We start from the raw sequence: 19291 nt of genomic DNA, 5'->3' as shown, positions 1-19291 counted from the left end.
ACACCCGCATCCCAGTTAAGGCACCGCAGAGAAAAGAGTAAAAAGTTTTTCTGTACTGATTCTATACGGTCCTGGTGTACTTTGTACTGAGGGCACCATACACAGGAGCCGTATTCTAAGATCGGACGAATAAGCGAGGTATAGAGAGTCTTTGTTATATAGGGGTCGTCAAATTCCTTTGACCACCTCTTTATAAACCCAAGCACGCCCATGGCCTTATTTACCATGGTAGAAATGTGTTCGGAAAACTTTAACTTGGGGTCTAACATAACACCCAGATCATCCACCAGGGTAATTCTCTCAAGAGAACCACCAAATAGGGTGTAGGGAGCCAACAAAGGGCTAGAACGATGAAATGTCATAACTTTGCATTTCGTGGCATTAAGGTGTAACAAGTTTGCACAACACCATGACTTAAAGTTATTGAGATCGGATTGCAAGCGAGAATGAAATGAAATGTCCTTGTACTGGACACAGAGTTTAACATCATCCGCATACATAAGTACTCGAGAGTATGTTAATACTGAAGGTAAGGCATTAATAAAGAGTGTGAAGAGTAAGGGGCCTAGATGGCTGCCTTGTGGTACTCCCGAAGAAACCTTTACTGGTAAAGAGAGGGAGTTTTTGAAGAGGACTCTTTGAGACCTAGAACAAAGATAGCTAGAAATCATCTCAGGAGGTTTGGCGGAAACCCTAAAAGGTCAAGTTTATGCGCTAAAAGGGAATGGTTTACAGAGTCGAATGCTTTACTAAAGTCGGTGTAAATAACATCCGTCTGTAAGTTACATTGAAAGCCTTTAATAATGAAAGAGGTAAACTCTAACAAGTTCGTGGTGGTTGATCGCCGCCTTATAAATCCATGCTGAGTTGGAGATATAAGTGACTTGCAGAGATGTTGCAAGTGCGGAGTTAAAACCGTCTCAAACATTTTAGGAATAGCGGATAACTTTGCTATACCTCTATAATTTTTTGCATCAGACTTGCACCTTTTTTATGGAGAGGAATTATAAACGATTCCTTCCAGATCGGGGGGAAGCAAGAAGAATCAATGGACAGGGTGAATTGTTTAGGCAAAGGTCCACACAGAGCCTCAGCGCAGTACCTGAGTACACAACACGGAACCCCGTCTGGACCCGGTGAAAGCACCGGATTAACCAGTCGAAGATCATGAAGTAGGGAACATTCATTTAACAAGGGACTGAAAATGCCGTTCGACCTCGGTAAACCGTATGGGTACGGATGACCAGAGTAGCTTTCCTCAGAATAGGTGGCTTGGAAAAATTGGGCAAAAAGATCGGCAATTGCCTGATCATTATTTGCCGACGTATTACAAAATGATAGCGAGGATGGGTGTGCGGACGTTCTACGCTTACTGTTTACGAAGCTGTAAAACTGTTTAGGGTCCTGAGAAAAACGTATCCTGCATCGAGATAGGTAGTTCTTATAGCATTGAGCATTAAGAACTGAAAAGTTTGACCGAGCTATTACATAGCGAGAGTGAGATGTAGGAGAACCCACTTCTTGAAATTTTGTATAAAGTCTTGATTTTAAGTTTTTTAGACTGGATAACTCTTTGGTAAACCAAGGGGGTTTTCCAGATCTAGTCGGACAAGAAAGCGGGACACAAGAATCGAAAAATGTGCCAAGAGCATTGTACAAAATGTTTGTGCCTTTTATGATATCAGTGCACAAGTACAAAGCGGACCAATCAAAATCCCTAATGAGGTTATTAAGCTTCGCAAACTCGGCTTTACGAAAGCAGCGGACACGTTCGGGTAGCCTACTCGACCGATCCAATACAGTTGGTCCTATATCTAGCGACACCTCGAAAGTAGGGTGGTAGGCGTCTTCAGGTATAGTGAGCGGAAGGGCTCGGGTTAACAACACTATGGTCGGATCCGATACAAAGCACAGATCAAGCAATCGACCCAAGGAATTTTTCACATGGTTGACTTGAGACAGGGATAGGTCAAGCAAGCCGTCAACAAAGTCATGTCGTGACATGGGCACTAAGATACTAGACTCGTTTACCGAAGACCAAACAGTTCCTGGCAAGTTGAAGTCACCAAGAACTATCATACGATCTTTATCAGATAGCGAGGAAGAAACAGCGGTTAAAGCGGACAAGTGCTGCTCATAAATTGAAATATCCGAAGAAGGTGGGATATACGAGCAAGTACTGAATATAGCGAAAGCGGGAAGAATCAGTTTTACACACAGGAATTCCAGTTCCTGTTGAACTTGGACTGTGAAGTGTTCCGACGTGAAGTAAGAGTCCACTGCAATTAGAACCCCCCCTGCACGTCGAGACGAACGTTCCTTTGTAAAAGTTGTGTACCGACCTGCCAAAACGTCGGAACTAAGAATGTCCGGCTTTAACCAGGTTTCAGTAAACACAATAACGTGGGAAGCAAATGCAACACTATCCCGGAAAAGAATGCTGAGCTTACTACGCAAGCCTCTTACATTCTGATAAGTTACTAAAAGAGAAGTTAGTTTTTTGAAAAGGTGGAAGCAAGACGGGAAGTTGAGGAAGAGGAAGTTGAGGTTGAGGGTGGCACACTGGAAAGATTTGGAAGGGATATGGGGGCCTATTCTTCTTCTTAGCCTTAAACTCCTTTACCACAAAATGCTCCGGCCAAAATTTGGCGGAGCAAATGGTGTCAAATTGAGTTGGGGAGATGCTTATCTTAAACAAGGCTATCTCCCTGGCATAAGAGAAGTTGAATTTCTCCACCTTTAAACCCACGGCTTTTATTTTGCTTTGAATGAAAGCAATTACATCATTAGATGTGAGGTCAGGGGCCAGCCGTGAAACAAAAACTTGTCGTTTTGGTGGGACTCCCACCAGTGGTTTAGTCACCACAGGCCTAGTACCTGTGGTGGCAATATCCGGAGGTCCGGAACGTCTATTTACTGGTGGGATCGGGATAGACGGGTCAACTAGCGAACTTGCGGACACCACGGACACGGACGCTGCAGACGTACTTGGCTGCACATTCTCCGAGGCGATGAATTCGGCTACCGAATCTGCATCGCCAGCAGCTGTCATTGCCCTTGGAGTGGCAAACGAGATCAACTGCTGCACACTTGGAGTGGTCGGAGTCAGTTTTTCGGCGGCGCACGGCTGAGTGACGGTTGGCAATTGCAGATCCCGCGGAGTGACCCTTTTGCGCCTCGGAGACTCATTCAGCAGTTTTAAACCGCTAAACTGAGCCTCCATGGCTAGGAGCCGATCGTATTGGTTTTTAAAACCAACGGTCAGCTCCTTAAAGCCACTCCGCGTCTGCCTCATAAAAGCCACCATGTCTTTCTCCACCGCACGGCATGCCTCGCAACTGTAATGCAAGCCATTACGTTTGGCTATAGCATCACTCACGAGGCCAGAAAATCCAGCGCATTTTGCGTGCACTACGCTGTCGCAGAGCCAGCAGGGGACATTCGGCTGATCGTGGGTGATCTGCTTCTTACAGCTTTTTTTGGCACAGACCACAGCGTATTCCATTTTATTATTTATTTATTTACTATTATTTGCAAAACAAATTGGTATAAGACCAATGTGCCAGACAACGCTCAAAGCGGAATTGGTAAAAAAAGAGAGCAGAGTGGAGAGCGGTTATAGCGAGAGCTACTAAGCAGAGAGCGCTATTGCTCGGAAAGTTTGAAGAGCGAGAGAGAAAGAACAGTTATTGAAGTTGAGGTGATAGCGAGAGAGTGATAAAACAACAAAAGCTACCAGACGAGAGCGGACTGCAATGCAATGTAATGCGTACTCACTCACTGCAACAACACAAACACAAGCACAAGCCGACGCCGAAAAATAAAAAGTTAAATAATGTTTTAACACAAATCAAAAGGCATGCACTCGCGTAAATGAATAGGTTTCCAGATTGTTGTCTGGTTAGAAAGTATAATTAGAATTTAGTTAGTAAAACACCGGCTGTTTATTCAAAACAAAAGGAAAAAATGCGGAGCGCAAAACAAAAACACGTCTGATCACTACGAAAGATAATCGGAATAATGATGATAATACTGATGATGATGATACTGATGAAAATGGTCTCCCCGCTAGCTTAACTGATGAGGATCGCAAGTTTATAGTGCCAATGGCACTAAAGAATGCATCACCTGATCCTGGGTGGCTTGATTCTGCCTCTTCCCATCCACCAGTTGTAAAATCGACATTCGTAGCCGCTTCCAATACACAACGTCGAGCCACGCAAATAGCACAAAGCAGTACATCGACGAAACTAGAAGTGGACCCTACTTCCAATATAGACGATTTGAAGAAGCACATACTATTCTTGCACAATATGACTAAAACCAATACAAACTTTGAGTCAAAGTTTGTTAAATTCCCAAGCTTGCAAAAAGACAAAGCTAAGCAGTCTGCTGGTTCACCAACGAACGTGAAACGTCCGCCTAGACCGGTTTTCCAATATGCAGCGCCGATAGCGCCGCCCACACGCAAAGTTCCGCACGGCGCACATACTCCAGGTCAACAGCCGTTTGGCGGTTACTACCATGAAGATATAAATACTTTGTCGTCTTTTCTTAAACCAGTTGCGGATACCAATGATTCTGCTCAAAGCGATGGGAACAGAAAGTTGGATAATATTCCCATAGTGCCTCAAGTACACTTGTTGAATGAGGATGAGTCAACGACCCGGTCAACCACTGAAGAGACAGTGCCCACCATAGTAAGTCCAGGAAATTTGGAACCGGCACGCACAACGAAGCGCCCGGCTTGTCTTCGTAATCCAGAATCACCAAAATGTATACGTCTGCGGCGACGAGAAGAGCAACAGCGCCAACGGGAACGAGATGAGTGGTTTCGAGGTCAATCAGAATACATACAACCTCGGTTTCAGCCTATCATACAAACGATCAATAATACTAGGCGTTTCGCTGTCTCTATTGAGATACCAAATTCCTTTAAAGCACATTCCGCCTTGACTTCACCATCCGACGAAGCAGAGGATGAAAGGCTGAATCGTATGAAGCGCTCGCAACCAAGCGGTCAGAAAGCCATGAAAGAAATCACTGAAGGCTCAGCTGAAAAGAAATTTGATAAACTGGCTCGTGAAACTGATTATTTCGACCGAGATATTGTGATGACATCGGCAGATGTCGCAAGTGGAAGCGATTTCCTGATCGCTAAGATGACTCAAAACGGCTTGGTATCACCTAAAGAACAGTACAATGATACAACTTCAAGACTAAATGCCTACTCAGAAAAAATAGACCTAAATCCTAATAGCTGTTATAAAATCAATGGCTTAAGCTACGGCCAGAAAAAACAATGTGTAAAGCATACTAGTGTTATGCCAGCGATTAGTCGTGGTGCCCGTGCAGCTATTCAAGTAAGTATGTAACAAAAGTGGTTACATACTAATGTATGTAACTATTATTGCTGCATATTAAAGTATGCAGTACATGTGCATATATTGAACATAATATGGGCTAAGATACAAAACCTAAATATACACCCAGAGACAAAAAAAAAAACAATATATATAAACTTTGAAAAAAGGGAGTCTAAATTTAATTTAAATAAATTAAACGACTTTATACAACCATCACTCAATTTTACCAGTAATTTTCGAGCGAACAAGAAAAAAGTCAAATTTAATTCAAAGTTGTTTGTTTTTTTAATAGTAATTAATTAATCTTTTTCGGTATCAATCTTGACCATGGGAAAAAACTTTATATTGTAAAAACGAGCTTCAGGATTGGCTTGAAAATTATGTTGAGATAGTATCAGAGGTGCCGCAATGTTTTGCAAATTATATTTCGGCTCTAACTATTTCATGCTCATTTTAATTCCCCATTTGCCAGACTATCAGCCAATTATCATTTTAGTTCAATCGTAAACCAAACCAGAAAATAAAAAAAATTACTTCGGACTTGTTCTTCGACAAATTTTTCATATCACTATAAGATTTTAATACAAACTTTGCGAGTTCTGTAAAAACATACGGGTGTATAAACACACACACACACGCACGATATATTTGAAATATAACAACAAATCTGATCTTAAATATATTTATTACCGATATTTGTATTTAAATTTTAAGAAGTTTTCATCTCCTATTTTAAACCGTTTCTTTGTTTTTATTTATCAGGAGTGCCAATTTCAATTTAAAAGTCGTCGCTGGAACTGCAGTACAACTAACGATGAAACCGTTTTTGGTCCCATGACAAGTTTAGGTGAGTATTTTAAATAAAATTTAATTCCTTTAAAGTCAAAACGGTACTTACTATATTCTTAGCTATGTTCCAGAATTAGTAGTCAGATCAACACAAAAAAATTTCGATCAACATTAATAAAACCTTCAAATAAACATTGAATGAATTTTGATTGAAGAGTGGAGGCATCCAACAATCGTTTGAATAAGAAATGGTTGCATAGAGTTTTTAACTAGTCCAATGCAAATTTCGGTTCGAATTTAGTTCTTGTTTCTGAAAAATTGAGTCTTACCCGCAAAGAGCGCCATTTAAAAGTCGATTTAACTCTTGGAAGAATATTTTATTTAGAATATTTATAGTAGTTAGTTATAGTTAGTAAAGGATAGTATAGTATAATATATATAGCCGTCCGGTCCATCCATCCTTCAACCTCTTCAAATGTTTTGCACTCCGATTAATGCGTTTAACAGTTGCCAAACTTGCATTTACACTGCATTCTTCACTAATTTTGGCTGCTGAACGCTTGGAATTTGAAGCCGGTCTCATGATAAGTCTGTCTGTCTGCTGGTGTTGTCGCGTGCTGTGACGAATAAAATTGCCATTTACATTTTGGCTTCGTCCGATTCTTTTAGCGATTTCAAGCTGATTTAGGCCTGAATTTATATAACCTTTTATTTGACATTTTTCAAAGTGATTTAAATGCTTTCCGCCACCCATTTTTGAAAAAAATCGACGTAAATAACTTTGACTGCAACTTGCAAACAAAAAATGACGTCGTTTAATAAGCGATAAGGACGTCAAAATGCAATAGTGCACTTGAACCTATTCAGATGAGCTAGAATAACATTCGCAGTTTGTTGGGCAAATTGCGTCAAATTCATTCAAATAGTGCGTCTTTTGATTTCGACGCCATAGCTTTTACCGAAACCTGGCTTAACTCTTCTGTCAATGATCATGAAATTTTCATTGATAGTTACACTATTTATAGAATGGACCGTCCATCTTTTGCAGGTGGGGTTCTGATTGCAGTCAAATCCGTTTTCTCATCTGAGTTTTTCCCATTCAATAACATTCATGGAATTGAATTTGTTGCAGTCAAAGCTCGTGTTGTCTCGGCATTTTTCTATTTAACCTGCTCTTACATTCCTCCCAGGTCTGATGCTGAGCTTACACCACCTCTCAGCAATTAATACTGTCGTATCTGCATTAGGTTACAATGATCATATTATTGTCATGGGGGACTTTAACCTCCCATTTCTTCCTTGGCTGCCTTGCGATGACGCTAATCTGTTGTTTCCCAATTGCCACGATGACTTTATCAATGGGCTAACGGATATTTCCCTTGTCCAAATTAATGCCGTTAAAAACATTAGGGGCAGACTTCTTGATCTCATGTTTGTTAACGATGCTTCTCTTGCTACGGTATCCAGAGCAAGCCAATATCATTCCCTGAAGATCCTTACCATCCAACTTTGTCGATATCCCTTGAGTGTACCCGATCTGGTGGTGCTGACAGTTCCATGGCTCCTTGTCACATAAAGTGTTTTCGCAAAACAAACTTTGTCGATTTAGATCTACATCTATCGCGTGTTGATTGGTCGTTTCTTTATTCATTACCGAACATAGATGCAACTGTTAGCTCGTTTAATAGCTCTATGTACTCCGCCCTTAATGCATTTGTTCCAGATATCACTGTACCCGTATCGTCCAAGCCTCCCTGGTTCTCCAAGTATTTGTCATACTAAAAAAACAATAAATCCCGGCTCTATAAAAAGTACCAGAAGTCGGGCTCCACGTCGGCCTTAGCTCTATACTCCTCCGCTCGCTCTCTGTTTCTTGCCGTTAATAGTCAGTGTTATAATCATTACCGTTCACAATGTAGTAGTAACTTTCGTAGTGATCCTAAAAAAATTCTATTCGTTCGTTAACTCTAAGCGAAAGTCAAACGCTTTTCCTCCGTCCCTTCATTACCACAGCAAAACAGAAGCTTCTGCTGTTGGTATTGCAAATTTATTCGCTACCTTTTTCCAAACAACGTACTCGTCTCATATTTACAACGCATCCACTCCGTATCCGTACCAGCTACCTCTCGCTAACAGCATTTTTCTGCATATTTTCGAGGAAAGCGTTATTCTGGAAGGTTTGTCATCTATGGACACATCGTTTTCTGCGGGTCCAGATAAGGTACCAAGTTGCATTTTAAAACACTGTGCCCAGTCCCTTTGCAAACCCTTGACCTTTCTCTTCAAGCTCTCTTTGGAACAGTCTTGTCTCCCAGTAATTTTGAATGAGTCCTACATAATTCCGCTTCACAAAAAAGGTTCAAGATCAAATATTGAAAACTATCGTGGTATCGCAAAGCTTTCCGCCATCGCGAAGCTTTTTGAGTTCCTGGTCACCCGTCAACTGCAACATCTTTGTTGCAGCTTGATATCTCCGTCCCAGCACGGTTTTTTTCAGACATCGTTCAACATCGGCTAACTTTCTTGAGTTTTCTAACCTAATCCACCGTGGTTTTTAAATTGGTTTGCAGACGGATGTAGTTTTTACGGACTTCAGCAAGGCATTCGATTCTGTGAACCATGCTCTGCTTATTCACAAGCTCTCTTTATTAGGGTTCCCAACGAATCTTCTAGATTGGATTTTGTCCTATCTCTCTAACCGTACTCAACGTATTTTGTTTTCTAACGTGTTGTCAAATACTGTGAATGTTACTTCAGGTGTGCCATCTGTCATCTGAGCCCGCTTCTGTTTATTTTATTTGTGAATGACCATCCTCACGTTATAACATACTCTACTACACTAATGTATGCTGATGATGTTAAAATCTGTCTGTCTTACTCTGATTGGTATGAACTACTATTGTGGTGTTCAACTAATCTTCTTTTTCTGAACCTTTCCAAATGCAAACTTATGACATTTTACCGTTGCGCTCCACATTTTGTCTCATATGTTCTAGGAAATCATGTCCTCGAGCGAATTTCGAGTTCAAATGACCTCGGAGTTCTTTTTGATCATAAGATGTGTTTTAACAGCCATATAGCTGCAACTGTAAATAAAGCTTAAAGTGTTTTAGCGTTCATCAAGCGTTGGTCCAAGGAGTTTGACGACCCGTACGTTACGAAACAACTGTACATCTCGTTAGTACGACCAATATTGGAGTATTGTTTTTGTGTGTGGAGCCCGAAGTATAAAGAGCAGCAGGTTGTTTTTGAATCCGTGCAAAAGCAATTTTTTAATTTTTGCCCTTCGTAACTTTAACTGGGACTCGGGTAGAATCTTGCCACCCTACCGGTCTAGACTAAATCTTATTGACCTGCAATGGCGTAATGTTCGTGCACAAGCTCCTTCTCGTGATTGTTGACTCCCAAACTCTCTTGGGTCAGATTGACTTGGCCGTTCCATCTAGATCTACCCGTACTTTTAGGCCCATATGTAGGTCTAATTATGCCGATCATGTCTCTTAAACTAATTGCAAGCAATATTTATAATCACTTAAATTTAGGTAACTTTTAACTTCTCTTTTTCCGCCTTTTGTAATTAAGTACCATTATTAACAGATAATTTGTTAATTTAATAAATAAATAAAAAAAATAGCATCGGCGGAGCTCCTCATTGCCATGGAGCAATGACATAGCTGACATAGCTTTAGCCCAGGAGCCGTGGATTACGTCAAACGATTCAGTTCCCGGACTAAAGTCCTCAAATTACAACCTTCTCTACTCAACATCGATAAGCAAGTAACCGCCGTACTCGTACGGAAGGGTCTCCATGCTCATCTTACTTCTGTAAACCGTCTAAAACCCAATGTAGACGAAAAAAAAAAATATATATATATAAAAAAAAAAAATAAATAGAAATAATAGTGTTGCGTAAAATCTACATACTCAAATAATATGGCAGAAAACAGTAAATCCACTCTTGAAGACTTAAAGATTAAGCTCAAAAGTCGAGTAAAAAGCATTCGCCGCCTAGAGGATCGATGAGACCAAGGGTCGATTCCGTTACAATTACCGGAATTACAATCTAGATTAGATTGTTCGAATGCTTCAATTGAAAAGGCGAATCATGTGCAAGAGCAAATCGAGGAGATAAGAGGTGATAATACATATGCAGCCGAGTTGGAAGAGATGACGATTGTAACCAAGGAAGAGCTAATGTCACTTATCACCGTCTTTGACGCAGCAAGCGATAGTTCAAAAATGTTATTAGCCTTTTCGAGAGACTAGTTAGTTCATAGCGACGCTTGTATACCAGTGATCAAAAAATGTAATCATTTGATTTCGTGCCTCTCTGATGATGCATTAGGAACAATAAAGGCGTCCCAAGTCACCGAGGCAAAATATGAAAAGGCCATGGCCGGCGATTATATGACGCGTTTATGAATTTCACGAATAATATCTCCACACTGTTCAATCTGCCGAGAATATCGTATCAGTCCGCATCGTCCCTAAGAAATCTAATCGATACTGTTTCGTCGATTTGCGGATCGTTTCTGTCGATCGGAGACGATACAAAAATTTTCAGTGCAATGCTCATTCTTATCGTTGTGAACAGCGTTGACCCAGTGACCAAACAAAAGTGGGATGAACAGCTAACCTATGAAAAGTTGCCGCTTTGGTCTGACTTTGAGAAAGTCTTGAATCGCCGATACCAGCATCTGTCTGCTGAATAATCGACGAAGCCAAGGCAAGACAGAGTCATGCCAAACAAGCCACATAATCGCAGTTCATTTGCTTGTTCTTCCACTTCCACCAACAGTAGAACTCAGCAACTTGTAGCTACTGCAATCCAGGAGACCATGTAGTGTCAAATTGCCCTCCATTTTCGCGTCTCTCGGTGATGCAAAGTTTTTAGTTTGCCAAGTCGGCATCCTTTACATTAATTGTCTGCGAAAAGGCCACGCTGTTGTAAAATGCAAAGCATGCGACAGCGTTGGACAGGGTAATTCTGGCTACGTCGATTGTAAGCGTCCGAACTAAGAGCGGTGAATACATTCTGGCCAGAGCTCTGCTCGACTCTGGATCACAAACTAATTTCATTACCGAGGACCTCGCTAATCGCTTACAGATCCGGAGAGAGGACTCCTGTATTAACTTGCTTGGAATTGGTGAATCTAACTCTCAAGTAAAGGATAAAATTCACACAGTGGTGATGTCGCGAATAAATGGTAGTGAGTTCTCCTTTGATTTTTGGATCCTGAAATCAATTTTAGGTTATCACCCTGACCAGTCAGTGAATGTGACTGACTGGCGAATCCCAGAGAACCTACCACTGGCAGACCCTTATTTCTACAAGCCACAAAGAATAGATATGCTAATTGGAGTAGAATCGTTCTTTGAATTATTAGCTGTTGGTCAAGGCAAGGCAAGGTAAGCAAGGTCCGGACTTTCCAACTCTTCAGAAAACCCTTCTTGGTTGGGTTGTGTCGGGAAAATATGTTTCCAGGAGTTCTGCTCCTCAAATTACAAACAGTTTGAGTTGCAGTGAAGAGTTGCTAGTATCCATCGATAGGACCTTGAAAAAGTTTTGGTCACTGGAAGAAATGCCATCTACCAAGAAAATTGGCACACCTGAGCACAAGCTACGTGAAGAACACTATCGTAAAACGACTCAGGTACTATCATCAGGTCGGTTCGAAGTAAGGCTCCCGTTTAAATCAGATCGAAATTGTTTAGGCAACTCGTTTGAGGTTGCGAAACGGCGGTTTTTGTCGCTTGAAAGACGATTGCATCGTGACCCTGAGTTGAAGAAAATGTACTTGGAATTCATGGAAGAGTACCTCTCCTTAGGTCATATGTCTCCTACTGACAATACGATTCCTTCTACTCCACACTACGTAATCCCTCATCAGTGTGTTCTGAGGCCCCAAAGTCCGTCTACCAAGCTCCGAGTCGTGTTCGAGGCTTCGTCCAAGACGTCCTCACAGGTGGCCTTGAATGATATTCTGTTGGTGGGACCTACCATTCAAAAGGAATTATACTCGACACTGCTCCGTTTCCGTCTGCACAGGTTTGCCCCGACTGCTGATGTTAAAAAGATGTATCGCCATGTGATGGTGAACGAAGCGGATCGGCAGTTTCAGGGCATAGTGTGGAGAAGAGACCCTTCTGAATCCTTGAGATTATACAAGCTCAACACTGTAACCTATGGGACTTGGCCAGCCCCATTCTTAGTTATCCGGTGTTTAAAAAGGTTGAGTGAGTCTGCGAAGCTCTCATTCTCTAGAGCTGCTAACGTTATTGGGTCCGACTTTTACGTCGATGACTTGTTGACTGGTGCTGCATGCGTAGAGGAGCTAAGGGCAATTAAGTCGGAAGTGTCTCAGGTTCTTCAGACCGCAGGGTTTGAGTTGACTAAGTGGTTTTCAAACTCACCCGAGATCAGCGCATCTGAGAGCACAGCCAAACCCATAACAATTTCGGATTCAGAGTCGACAAAGGCGTTAGGAATCTCATGGTTACCTACTGACGATGCCTTTAAGTTCAAAATTGACAATTCAGTTATGTGTCTCCGAGCGACAAAACGGAACATACTATCGGTGACATCAAAGTTGTTTGACCCCCTTGGTTTGTTAAGTCCTATCGTCATAAAAGGCAAGATCCTATTGCAGGAGCTTTGGCTTAACAAACTAGATTGCGATGAATCGATGCCGCTGCATTTGGAAACAGCGTGGAATAAGTTGAAAAATACACTATCTCAATTGGAAGACATATCCATATCTCGGTTTGTGTATTCCGATCCGATGTCACCGGTTCAAATACATGCCTTTGCTGACGACTCCATGAGAGCCAATGGAGCGTGCGTCTATATACGTAGCAGAACTGCAGAAGGTTTAAAAATATCTTTGTTGACTTCGAAATCCAAAGTAGCGCCGCTCAAGACCAAAACTCTCCCAAAGCTTGAGTTATGTGACGCTCACCTTCTCGCAGATCTCTGTCACAGAATCAAGCCCCTATTAAACGTGCCCATTGAACGAGTCGTTTATTGGTCGGATTAAGAGGTAACTCTTCATTGGATCCGGTCTCATCCATCGTCGCTGTCGACTTTCGTTTCAAATAGAGTGGCTGAGATTCAAGAGTGGTCAGATGATGCTACGTGGCGGCATGTACCCACGAAACAGAACCCAGCAGATATTGTGTCACGAGGTTGTGATGTCATCGAAATCGTTCAGTCAATTTGGTTCGAAGGGCCATAATTTCTGAAGGAGGAAGAAGAAAACTGGCCCAAGAACTCCCACTTCGAACCTACCGATGATCTTCAGCTGGAAAAAAAAAAGGAAGACTGCGGTCATCGAGGAATTTTCGTCACACCTCAAACAGTTTAGAGTGCTCGTGTATGTGTTCCGCTTTATAAGAAAATGTAAAGACCCAAGTCTAAATTTCGAAAAAACTATCACACCGACCGAATATAATGAAGCCTTTTATAAAATTGTCGAACTCGTCCAGCATCACGAGTATCAAGGAGAAATCGAAAAGCTTAGGAAAGGATCTACAATTGCTCCTAGTCTTGAGCGGTTGAACCCATACGATGCCAAGTTTCCTCTGCTTTTGACGAAACGCTCGCAATTCGTGCGAAGCTATATTCGTCATCTGCACCATTCGAATTTTCATGTCGGCCCACGAGCACTTGTGAGCATCCTTCGACAGAGCGTTTGGATAGTGAACGCTCGGGAGGTCTGCCGTCACACAGTTCGATCGTGTATGCGCTGTTTTAAATGCAATTGCTGACGCAACTCATGGGGAATTTACCCGCAGATCGACTCCGTGCTCTCCGCCCATTTTCAATTTGCGGCGTTGTAAAAACTGCCAAGAGCCTAATCCTACGGGCGGTAGGCAGCGCGCTCCTAACCGCCGAAGAGCTCGCCACAGTCCTCGTCGGCATCGAGGCCATAATGAACTCGAGGCCGCTGGGAGCCATCAGCCAAGATCCAAGCGACGGCGAGGCCCTAACACCCGGGCATCTGCTGACAGGCGGGTTGCTCATCGCTCTCCCAGCACTGCGGACTCCGGACCAGGAGAGTCTCAGTTGCTTGCGGCGATGGCGACTTGTCTCGTCAGTCAGGCAAGCGTTTTGGCAGCGATGGTCCCGCGAATATGTCCTGGGGCTGCAAATTCGGGGAAAATGGCACCAGTGGCAACCGAACCTCGAGGAAGGAGACCTCGTCGTCGTGGCCGAGGACAATCTGTCGCCTCGTGGGGAGGGTCATCGCCAGGCACAAAGGAGAGGACGCCATGGTCAGGGTCGTCGAAATAAGGACTAGCACTGGAGCTGTTTTTCGGCGGGCCATACACAAGTTGGCGCCGCTCCCAATGTGTTGAAGCCGATGCAGGTGTTCAACGGGGCCGGTGTTGCGTGACCTTCCCTCTATGCGGCGATTATTGTTTATTTGGTCGTAATTATGAAGTCTAGTGTAAGTTAGGCTAGGGCAAAGCGGGAGCGCAAAAACGCTCGCTCTCTCGCTCTTGGCGAATTCACCCCGCTTTGCCACCGTAGGTTAGCTAGAGTAAGAGATTTGAATTGTGAAGAAAATGTAGTGTTCGCTAACATTGAAGGAGATCGAGCGCGTATCCATTTTCGCCCCGCCGAATAAATAACTAAATTACAGCCACCCAAAGTTTTCGGTTAATTTCAGTTAGAAAAACTCTTCTAATTTTTCAGACGTCAATAGAAACATATGCAAATTTCGTAACAAAAGCTTTTTATTTACCCGCCTAAAAATATTTGTGAAGAAGCATCGTAATTTCAAGCGTCACTCTGAGTAGTCCAGAGTAGTAACCTTAATCAACAGTGGATTTGAACAACAAATTTGGAAAACTTATTTCCACTACGTAATAGAAAAAATAATTTTATTTCAAAAACATACCCGACGACCTGCTTCATTGTTATGTAAATTCATTAGGCTTCTAGCCTTGGTAGTTGTTGTGGTTGAAGTATCCACTCCATCCACATAATTTACTCTGTCATTGTTGCTAGCAATAGGCGCGTCTTCGACTACAGCCCGTTGATTCTTCCGCTTCCGTTTCCGTCGTTTGCTTTTACCGTCTGCTTGAAAAATTTTCGAGTTTAAAATCTCTCGATTAATTTTTTCCTGTGGAAAGTAAACAAAATAGAGGCTATAAAACTTGTGAACATGTATGAAGAACCTAAAAATGGCATAACTTAAGATTTTAGAGTTTCTTTTGAAGGTTAAGAATCCGTTACTACAGTTTCTACATATACATATGTTTATACATATATTCTTATAATTTAATTTATTTATTTTCGTTTTCAAATACATACATATGTATATATAAAGAGTCAAATTTCCCATTCCTTCAATCAACGATATGCATACGCCTAAATTATAACATAGTACACGCGGAGATGAAGATAAGGACGAAGCACAGATTGCCAGATTCAAACAGTGTGGTACTGATGTTGAAGGAGAATCGCTTGTCAAATGTACTAATTTACATTTTTTTTTAAATATTTTTCTAACCGTATAAACTATTTATATTATTGATCAGCATCAATAGCCGAGTCCATCCGTTCGTCTTGATGATCCCCTAGATATCAGAGACAATTACAAATTTGACAATGACAAATTTGTGTGGAGACTTCTGTGATATCACACTTACGGAGCTTGACGACCCGTACGTTACGAAACAACTGTATAGTACGTCCGATATAGGAGTATTGTTCTTGTGTGTGGAGCCCGCAGTATAAAGAGCAGCAGGTTGTTATTGAATCCGTGCAAAAGCAATTTTTAATTTTTGCCCTTCGTAACTTAACTCGGGTAGAATCTTGCCACCCTACCAGTCTAGACTAAATCTAATTGACCTGCCGTCGTTGCACCATCGCAGAATATGCAATGGCGTAATGTTCGCGCACAAGCTCCTTCTCGGGATTGTTGACTCCCAAACTCTCTTGGGTCAGATTGACGTTGCCGTTCCATTTAGACCTACCCGTACTTTTAGGCCACTCCGCTTACCCATAAGTAGGTCTAATTATGCCCTACAACAACCTTTTAGGGTTATATGCCATAACTATAACTCCCTCTGTTATACCTTATCCCCTGAACTATCCCTTAAGCTTGTAATATTTATAATCACCTAAATTTAACAAACTTTTAACTTCTCTTCTTTCCTCCTTTTGTAATTAAGTACCATTATTAGCAGATAATTGCTAACTAAATAAATAAATAAAACTAATGTATCTCCAATTTATGCCCCGAGTCCTAAACGCCAAAAATCTGTCGCATTCAAAATTTTAAGTATAAAAGTAAACTAAAAGCGCAGAATCTACATAATTTGATTATGTAGATCACACAATTTTAATCAGATCGGGACATTATTATATTATAGTATATTCTCCCATTCCCACTGTTGCCGAATTCATCGTATATTCAATTAATAGTTCACCATTCTCGCAGCACAGTGGGACATCAACCGAAAAGAGGTGGCAAAAGTTTTATGAGCGTTATGGATAAAATTAATACACGAATCTTTTTATTTATTAAAATTAGGATTTTATTTTATATTTTGATTGATACAAATTACGTTGTCTGCTGTCCCTGTTAGAGCAACTTATGGTCTTGGTCTTGGTCTTGGTCTTGGTCAAAGAAGCTGTACTATCGTGGACAACACGGAAGGTGCTCTCCCTCGGTGCCGAGTAGTCCCTCGTTCCCCAGCCGGCCGAAGGCCTGCGAAATATCCAAATAAGCAACCGTCTTGGACACCGTCTAGTATATGTTCTACCCTGTGCTCTTTTCGGTTGTGCCGTGCTGAAGCTGCTGAGTTGTCGATAATGTAGCAATGAGAGGCAGGTGGTCCGAGCTAAGGTCATGCTCTTCACGGATGGTAATTTGATTGCTAGGGATAGATCGATATATGAAGATGTCTAGCCAAGAGGGCATGGATCTCTGAAACGGTGGGTGGGTCTTCCTGTCGCCAGTAGTTGAGTCGACCCATTAGTTAGGGCGTCATGCACCCTCTGCGGTCTACTCTGTGATTGCCCCAAAGCCTGTGCTTCGCATTAAAGTCTCCTCTAATTATAAATTTGTTACCCAGTTGGGCCAGAAGATTGTCGACATCAGTGGTAGACCAGGGAATCGATGGGGGCAAATTAAAAATTATATATAAAATTATTTTAAATAGCGAAATTTACCATAAAACGTTCTTTACAGATAAAAAAAATAACGAGTTGCTGCGGACACCGCAACTCTACATTTATACCCGATACTTAGTCAGTATGGCTCTCCTCCGGCAGACGCCGCTAATATTAAACGACACGACAAAGAGTGTGTGCGAGAGAGACAGAAAATCAGTCTGAGCGTGACGTCGGGCGCTGCGTAGCCACTGAAAATTGATTTGTTCCTTTTGGCTATAAAAATGATCTGATCTGATCCAGATTCAGATTCAGCAATCTGATAGATATGATCATTATCTATGATTCTGCGTTTTTAGTTTTCTCGTATCCTCAATATTGTGGATGCAGCAGATTTTCGTCCTTTGTGGGGGCGGAAGGTGGTGTGGCGAAATTTTGAGATATACGTTTTATAGTGAGAGCTAACAGGAGTGCGGATACCAAATTTGGTTACTCTATCGTGTATAGTCTCTGAGATTTGTGAATATCCCCAGATTTTCTTCCTTTGCGGGGGCGGAAGGGGGTGTGGCGAAATTTTGAAACAAACTCGTCTCGGTCCGATATATTAGGAGTGTGGATACCAAATTTGGTTGCTCTAGCTTTTATAGTCTCTGAGATCTAGGCGCTAATGTTTTACTCTAAGCAAAGCCGGCTATGCTACGTGTGTGTTAGAGAGAGACAGGGCGAGAAAAAATGAAATTGTTTTCTTGATGCTGGCTATAATAATAATACGATCCCATTCAGATTCTGCAGTCTAGAAGATATGGTCATTCTCTACGATTCTGCGTTTTTGGTTTTCTCGTATCTTTAAGATTGTGGATGCCACAGATTTTCGTACTTTGTGGGGGCGGAAGTGGGCGGGGCGAAGTTTTGAAATATTCTTGTAGCAGTGACATATCACAGAAGTCTGGATTCAAAACATCGTTGCTCTAGCTCTTATAGTCTTTGAGCACTAGGCGCTAATAAGGACGGACAGACAGACAGGGCTCAATCGACTCGGCTATTGATGCTGATCAAGAATATATATACTTTATGGGGTCGGAAACACATCCATTTTCACCACAAATCTAATATACCCCAATACTCATTTTGAGTATCGGGTATAAAAAAATGTTACATAGGAAAATAAGCACCGGAACAAGGTTCAACTTTTACAAATTATTTTGATGCTAATAAATGTCGTAAAAGTTGTTACTGTGCAGACCTGCAGATCCCATTGATGTTACAAAAGTTGACTTTTTTATTTTTTATTTTCTTGCTATTCTTGGTATTCAAATTTATTGAAAAATGTGTCCCTAATTGAAAAAAAAATGTTTAGCTTGTTTTCTTTACACTCTACTGAAAATAAATTTCGCCTTGAAAGTAACAAGCCAGCTGAAAAATAACATCAATTCAACGTCAGAAGTCATAAGCAAAATATTTTATAATTTCTTAGTATTATTGATATCCACATTTACTTTAAATAACGAAACTAAGAGAACATGTGTGTATACTTTTACTCCACGAAAGTTTTGTAAACGACATTAAGAGCAGGACAAGATTATTACTCATTTCTAAAGCTATATTTCGTAACACCTTGTAAGTCACAATTGACAATAAAAATACTATTCAGTACATAGAAAACACTTTTTTCTAAAAATATGTGACTTCCACATCGCAATGCTTTACAGCTTTATCTTACGCATTATACATTATGTTATACATTATACGCATTATGTTAGGTTCGATAGCATATAGCTCTTCGACTTTTTGAACTAAAAATAAATCAAAAACCGATAATTCCTTGATAAATTGTAAATGGATATGGCCAAACAAATTTTTTGAAATTCCGCATGTTTTTCCTGCTAGATTAGTCATTTCACCCACTATGCGTTGCCGAACACCATCGTCTTGATCCTTCTGTTTTGCTAGATAGATTTTGAGACCTTAAATTTTTTTAATGAATTATGTTTTTATTCCTACGGCAAGGTTT

General features: G+C 41.3%; 1 protein-coding gene across 4 annotated transcripts in view; it reads right to left on the bottom strand.

Moving 5' to 3' along the window:
• Nucleotides 1-19291, bottom strand: part of LOC117188518 (protein Wnt-5-like) — a 91846-nt gene that overhangs the window by 38671 nt on the left and 33884 nt on the right. For all 4 annotated transcript variants that reach the window (XM_033392518.1, XM_033392520.1, XM_033392519.1 and 1 more), the window contains one exon: nt 15059-15283. In XM_033392518.1, coding sequence (XP_033248409.1) covers nt 15059-15283 — 225 coding nt within the window. The remainder of the gene's footprint in view (nt 1-15058; nt 15284-19291) is intronic.

The sequence above is a fragment of the Drosophila miranda genome, chromosome 3, assembly GCF_003369915.1.
Source record: "Drosophila miranda strain MSH22 chromosome 3, D.miranda_PacBio2.1, whole genome shotgun sequence".
NCBI classification, from domain to species: Eukaryota; Metazoa; Arthropoda; class Insecta; order Diptera; family Drosophilidae; genus Drosophila; species Drosophila miranda.
This window is presented reverse-complemented; position numbering and strand designations above follow the sequence as displayed.